Genomic DNA, 6,983 nt, shown 5'->3' on the forward strand with positions numbered 1-6,983 from the left:
CTGTGGAAGGAGGGAGCTTTCACTCCCTGGTTATTGATCTTACTCCTTCCTGCTGGCTCTCTAAGGTACAGCAGAAAAAGGGGTGGGGAGTTATAGAGAAAACTTCGTGCCATGGCCCTAGGCTAGAGGAGCAAAGGACCACCAAGCAGTTTTCTTTCTGGGCCCACCGGAAACCCGCCTCCCCTGCAGTCCTTTGGTACTTGGGAAACAGTCGAGGGACAGGAGGGAAGTGGTTCCGCAAATCTGATGGACTGATCTCGCCCTGCACTGACACCACGCAGCTGCCTCCTGTGCTCACTGCTCTCAGAATGGGTTTTCTAGCTCCGAGTTCCACTTCATTTGTGGGGAGCCTGTTGGCGGGCCTGCATCTGGGGAGGAGTTGATATTGTAAGGCGGCAGGGGCTCTTAAACAGGTGAGGGGGCTGCCCCCCACCCCACCCGTCTTAAACAGGTGAGGGGTCTACCCCACCTGGTCTTGAACAGGTGAGGGGGCTGCCCGCACGTGGTCTTAAACAGGTGAGGGGGCTGCCCCTACCCAGTCTTAAACAGGTGAGGGGACAGCACCATTCCGTCTTAAACCGGTGAGGGGGCCGCACTCCCCAGCAACACCGGGCTGGCGAGGGGAGCAGAACTGAGGCACTGTGACTCAAGTGAGACTTGGAACACCCAGTGGATCCCTTCCCTCTCCTCTGCCCCTGCAGAGGCCCAGGGGTTAAAGAGAAGCCAGGGGCATAGGGACAGATAGGCAGCCACCAGCAGACAGGAGTTGACTGCTAGACAGGGAAAGGCTGTGCTGCTGGAGTCCCCACCTTTGTGCCTCTAGCAGGAGAGTCTAACTGCCTTGTCCACAGGCTGCCCCCTCCCGGGGTGGGCTGGCCGTGAACCCTGTGGTGGGGACGGTGGCCTGGTGTGTGTCTGCCCTCTTACTCATGCTCTTTTTTCCCTCCCCTGCCCGCACCACCTTGCCAACAGTATCAAAAAACAATGTCTTCATGCCATCAACCTTCTGTGAATCATCTGCAGGCAATTCTGACTCGGAGCCAGGTGAGCCCCCTTCACAGCCTGTCATTGGGAGTATTGGCCGCGATGAAAGGCAGGCGTCCTGTAAAATAGGATCCTCACCAGGAATGCACACGTGAAATTGGGAGTCTTTCTTTCACTTCCTTAGTGCTTCCAAACTTTCTTCAGCCTGGAGGTTTGGGACCCACTGGGGGACAAGGCTTTAAAAAGCCCTTCAGTTTCTATTTCTGTAAGTAGTGCCTGGTTATAAAGAGTTTTAAGTTCATTTAAAAAGCAAAAACTGTAAAGAGGTGTATTACATGTTTTCTCAAAATTTTACATAAGTAAATACCTTCATATTATTGAAATCAGAAATGCATAGAGTAAAAAGAACTCCCTACCGCTTTTCACTCATTCTGCTACCCTAAAGGTGGTGGTGGTTGTTAGTTGCCATAGAGTCGATTCCAACTCATGGCGCCCCCACATGTGCACAGTAGAACTGCTCCATAGGGTTTTCAAGGCTACGACTTTTCGGAAGCAGGTCGCCAGGCCTGACTTCCGAGGCACCTCTGGGTGGGCTCCAACCATCGACCTGTCAACTGGTTAGTCAAGCACTTAAAGCCCAAAAGTGACTACCACTAAGTTCGTGTTATTTCCCAGACCCCTTTTCTGTGTATTAAATTCTCACATTAATTAAAGTCACTCAGATCTGTTTGAAGGAGCCCTAGTGACGTAGTGGTTAAAGCATTCAGCTGCTAACTGAAGGGTCATTGGTTCGAACCCACCAGCCACTGTGTAGGAGAAAGATGTGGCAGTATGCTTCCATAAGATCACAGCCTTGAAAACCCTATGGTGCAGTTCTGTGCTGTCTTATAGGGTCACTATGAGTCGGAGTAGACTCCCCAGCAGTGGGTTTGGAGATCTGTTCGGAGAAATACATCTGATCGCAGCTTTAAAACTGTAAGGAAAACAGCTTGGTCCCTTCTGAAGAATATGGAGCCCGCCTTTTTTGATCTTTTCACTGGAGAACAACTCCTAAGATTTCCTGAAAGTCTCCCATGTGGCTGAAAGTCCTCATGAAAGTTTTAATGAGGCGTTTAACAGCCCGCGTTCTGTAACCCATCCCGCCTTATATAAATTCGTTGTCGACTTCACACGCGTGGCGAGAGAAGCCATCCTCTGGCAGGGCGGCAGTGTCGGGACGAGGCCAGCCTTTCTGGCTTTGAGGACTGATCCGGTGGCACCGTCTCCAACAGCGTAATCCCGCTTGGCTCGAAAAGCCAACTGTTTTCAGCCGCCCTCCCCGCCTGTCCTGAAGAGGAGCTTGGTTTTTAAAGATCCTTGGGAGTCAGTATGTTGGTTGTACCCAGGGTGCTCGCCTGGAAGTAGTGCTCTGCGCACAGCGTAGGATGGGGAGGGCAGTGGTTGCCATCCCCTCCTCCACCCCAGTGCAGCCTGCGGCGAGGTGAGCTTTATCACTCTGGGTCTGGTCCAGACTGTCAACCACTGAAGCCAAGTGTCTTCATCCCTTTGCACCGTTGAGCTCTATTACACATGTCGTGGTCACCCCTGAGGTCTGTGAGTAAGCCTCCTGCCCCTCACACCACCCTTGAACCTCTATCCTCCAGCATAGAACAGGAGGGTACTGAGGAGAGGGGGCGGCTCAGACCTGTGTCAGGGCCCGACACGGCATTGTTTGAAGTCTCAGATTGTGATAGGAGTGGGGTCTATGAGACAGGGACGTCAGTCTGCTAATTGGTATTCTGTCAGTTCCTGGAGCCTTGGTGGCTTCAGTGCAGTTTGGACCTCTTCCGTCAGTTCTTGATCATACACTACCTCCTGAAATGGTTAAGTGTTGACCCGTTCTATTTGGTACAGTGACTCTCTGTATTCCTTCCACCTTCTTTGATGCTTCCTGCATCGTTTAATATTTTCCCTCGGGAATCGTTCAGTATTGCAACTCGAGGCTTGAATTTTCTTTTCGTTTCTTTCAGCTTGAGAAATGCTGCACGTGTTCTTCCTTTCTGGTTTTCTAACTCTAGGTGTTTGCACATTTCATTATAACACTTTACTTTGTCTTCTTGAGCTGCCCTTTGAAATCTTCTCTTCAGTTTTTTTGCTTCATCATTTCTTCCTTTCTTTCCTGTCTTTTTAATGACCTTGCTTTCTTCATGTATATTGTCCTTAATGTCATTCCACAACTCGTCTGGTCTTTGGTCATTAGTGTTTAATGAGTCAGATCTATTCTTGAGATGGTCCCTAAATTCAAGGTCTTACTTTGGTTCTCGTGGACAAGTTCTAATTGTCTTCAGTTTCAGCTTGAACTTGCGTATGAGCAGTTGATGGTCTGTTCAACAGTCAGCCCCTGGCCTTGTTCTGACTGATGATATTGAGCTTTTCCATCATCTGTTTCCACAGATGTAGTCACTTTGATTCCTTTGTATTCCATCTGGTGAGATCCACGTATATAGTCACCATTTCTGTTGGTGGAAAAAGGTATTTGCAATGAAGAAGTTGTTGGTCTTGAAAAATTCTATAATGTCATCTCCAACATCGTTTCTATCACCAAGGCCATATTTTCTAACTACTGATCCTTTTTCTTTGTTTCCAACTTTCACATTCCAATCACCAGTAATTATCTATGCATCCTGATTGCATGTTTGATCAATTTCAGACTGCAGAAGTTGGTAAAAATCTTCAATTTCTTCATCTTTGGTATTAGTGGTTGGTGCCTAAATTTGAATAATCATATTAACTGGTTTTCCTTGTAGGCATATGGCTGTTATCCTGTCATTGACAGCATTGTACTTCAGGGTAGATCTTGAAATGTTCTTTCTTTTTGACGATGAACGCAACAGCATTCCTCTTCAATTTATCATTCCTGGCAGAGTAGACCATACGATTATTGTCTGATTCAGAATGGCCGGTACCAGTCCATTTCAGCTCTAATGTCTAGGATATCGATGTTCATGCATTCCATTTCGTTTTTGACAACTTCCAATTTTCCTAGATTCATATTTCGTGCATACCACGTTCCGATTATTAATGGATGTTTGCAGCTATTTCTTCTCATATTGAGTCGTGCCACATCAGCAGATGAAGGTTCCATTCCGAAAGCTCGACTCCGTCCACATCATTAAGGTCGACTGTACTTTGAGGGGGCGGCTCTTCCCCAGTCGTATTTTGAGTACTTTCCAACCTGAGGGCTCATCTGTCAGCTCTATATCAGTGTTGTGCTGCTATTCATAAGATATTCACAGGCTAATTTTTTCAGAAGTAGACTGCCAGGCTCTTCTTCCTAGTCTGTTTTCGTCTGGAAGCTCAGCTGAAACCTGTCCACCATGGGTGACCCTGCTGGTATTTGAAATACTGGTGGCATAGCTTCCATCATCACAGCAACATGCAGACCACCACAGTACGACAAACTGACAGACGTGTGGGGCTGTAAAGATTACAGCCTAGGAAACCCTATGGGGCATTTCTACTGTGTCACACACGGGGTCGCCATTAGTCAGAATCAGCTCGACGACAGCAACAGTTTAGTCAGTGGGTTAGGATCTGTTGTTATTAGTATTTCTTTGAACGGTCAGATTGCCCCAGATCTGGCCCACGGGAGCCCCATCAAGCAGGTTCCTGTGTCCTTAGGCATGTGCCCGTCATTCTTTTGAGCTCTTCTTTACCTGCTGTCCTCACAAGATGTTCCAGGCACATCATGTTCTTCCCCTGCCCTAGCCTGCAATCAACCATTTTCTAAAGGATCCCTGGTCCTTTTTAGTGGTAAGTGGTATTTAGAAACAAGATCTGGATGCTGGATGTACTTGCTGCTACTAGGTATTGCTACTCCCAGGCCCTCTCAGCGGACAGAGCTTAGAGCATACACATACATACGCACACCACCAGCAACGTATCCAGACCTACACACACACGATGTCTCCATGTATTTCTGTATCTACATCTACCTATCTATCTGTCTATGTATACACAAGTATAGGTTCACATGGATACTTCCAATCCAGCACCACCAGGGTTCCGATTAGCCTTCCCACCTGTACGCTTCTCTCTTTCCTGACAGGAAGAACCAGGCTCCCTTTATCCTCTGTGTATCTGCTACTACTCCCTCCCCCTGCACGTGGCCTAGCTCCCAGCCCACTGAGCTCCCTTACCGCTTCCATTAACACCATCTTTGCTTGGGCCCCAGCCACCACCAGGCCGCCTTCTGAACCCTTTTCAGTATCTGGAACAAGCCAGTTTCAATTCTGATACATCTTTAGGAGAAGCCTGCTTGCTTCCCACTTGATTCCCAGGAGTACAGAGGCTGCCAGAGAGACGGAGTAGCTTTTCCCTCCAGGGAGGTTGGGTTCAGGGGGTGTGCCCTCAAGACCTCACGCAGCAGCCAGGGCTTCCACCTGACCCTGGTGTGCGCGGTCGGGGTCTGGCCACAAGGCAGCAACTCTTCCTTGCGCTCTGGCTGTGTTTCAGGAATAGCGAGTTTCTGGAAGCAGTGAGAAGAGACAGGCCACTTCATCCTGGGAAAGGGTCTCCCAAGTTCCCAAGCGCACACGCACACCACCCTGCTGCCCTGGGCTCCACCTGTCCCAGGTTTCTGTTACAGCGTGGGATGCCGTGTTTCTCCTTTCATTTCAGCATTCCACTTAGATTTTCTCTGTCTGCTGAGTGGGCCAGGCACCAGGTCCAGTGCTGGTGGGTGATCAGTGCTAGCGTTTTTCCAGCCTGCCGCCCCCTCTGGTCAGCCTGGGCCATACCCCAGGGATCACGTTGGTGTTAGCATTGGCTGCACAGAGTGGTGGAGGTACATCTATAGCCAAGGTGTAAGCACTTCGAAGCCGGCTCTAAGGGCTTTTTAAAAATTAGCTAAATTGTAAATTTCACCACAATTAAAAATAACTATCTAAATTGCCAGTTATCTTCTGAATAATCCTGTGCTTTGGAAATGTTGTTAGAAGCAGTCCAGTTGGTTCTGACTCCTGATGACCTCATGTGTTACAGAGTAGAACTGCCTCGTAGGGTTTTCTTGACTGTAATCTTCACGGAAGCAGATTGCCAGGTCTCCCGTGGAGCCGCTAGGTGGGTTCAAACCTCGATCTTTTGGTTAGTAGCCAAGCAGCTAACCATTGTGCCTCTGGGGCTCCTCGTGCTTTGGAAATGGCAGTTCATTACAGGCAGTCCCCAGATTACAAACGAGTTCTGTTCCCAAGTCTGTCTTTAAGTCAGATTTGTACGTAAGTCAGAACAGTTAGGTATGGTTCATATCTAACGCCAGTCAGATGTTTGTCTTAGTATGTAGTCTACCTTTCTGTGCATAAACAATATTAAAGAAACACTTCCATGTACAAGAGAACATCTTCAACATAATAATGCAGTAGTAATAATAATGTTTTGATGCTCGTCCTAAAGTGGTGCCCGTTTGTTACTACGAACCATTCGTACCTCAAATTTGTAATAGGTCTGCGTATAGCAGCATTTCCTCCCTCCCACCTGTGGTATCAGATCCTCCTGAGCTTGGTGGCTGTGACCGCTCTGTGCTGGGAGGGCCACCATCTCCACAGTGCGGCTGTCAGAAGCCCGTCAGGTTTCACTCCTCAGACTAACTAGTAATGAGAGTTTCTGTAATCCCAGTTTTGCTCAAGGAGAGCAGTTTGGCTCGCCAACACGTGGACAACAGGAAGAGCACCTTCTTGTTTCATTCCGAACTCTGATATGATTTTGGTTCATACCTGAAAGCTTGGTCTGACAAGGTGGCTTTGGGGGGTTTGGTTTGGTTTTTAGTATACAATTCACTGGTTTTTGGTAGAACCACAGCGTTGTGCAGCCATCACATTCAATTTTAGAACACTTTCGTCGCTCCAAAAGAACCTGGTGTCCTTTAGCAGGCACTCTCCACTCCCCTCTTCCCAGCCCCTGGCAACCACTCACCTCCTTCCTGTCTCTGCGGACTTGCCTGTTCTGGATGTTTCACAAGTGGC

General features: G+C 48.4%; 1 protein-coding gene across 1 annotated transcript in view; it reads left to right on the forward strand.

Annotated features, from left to right (window-relative positions):
* RANBP3 (RAN binding protein 3) overlaps window positions 1-6,983 on the forward strand; it is a 67,087-nt gene that overhangs the window by 36,711 nt on the left and 23,393 nt on the right. The window contains exon 6 of the mRNA XM_023733090.1: window positions 973-1,136. Coding sequence (XP_023588858.1) covers window positions 973-1,136 — 164 coding nt within the window. The remainder of the gene's footprint in view (window positions 1-972; window positions 1,137-6,983) is intronic.

Source organism: Trichechus manatus, unplaced genomic scaffold (genome assembly GCF_000243295.1).
Source record: "Trichechus manatus latirostris isolate Lorelei unplaced genomic scaffold, TriManLat1.0 scaffold00057, whole genome shotgun sequence".
Classification (NCBI taxonomy): Eukaryota; Metazoa; Chordata; class Mammalia; order Sirenia; family Trichechidae; genus Trichechus; species Trichechus manatus.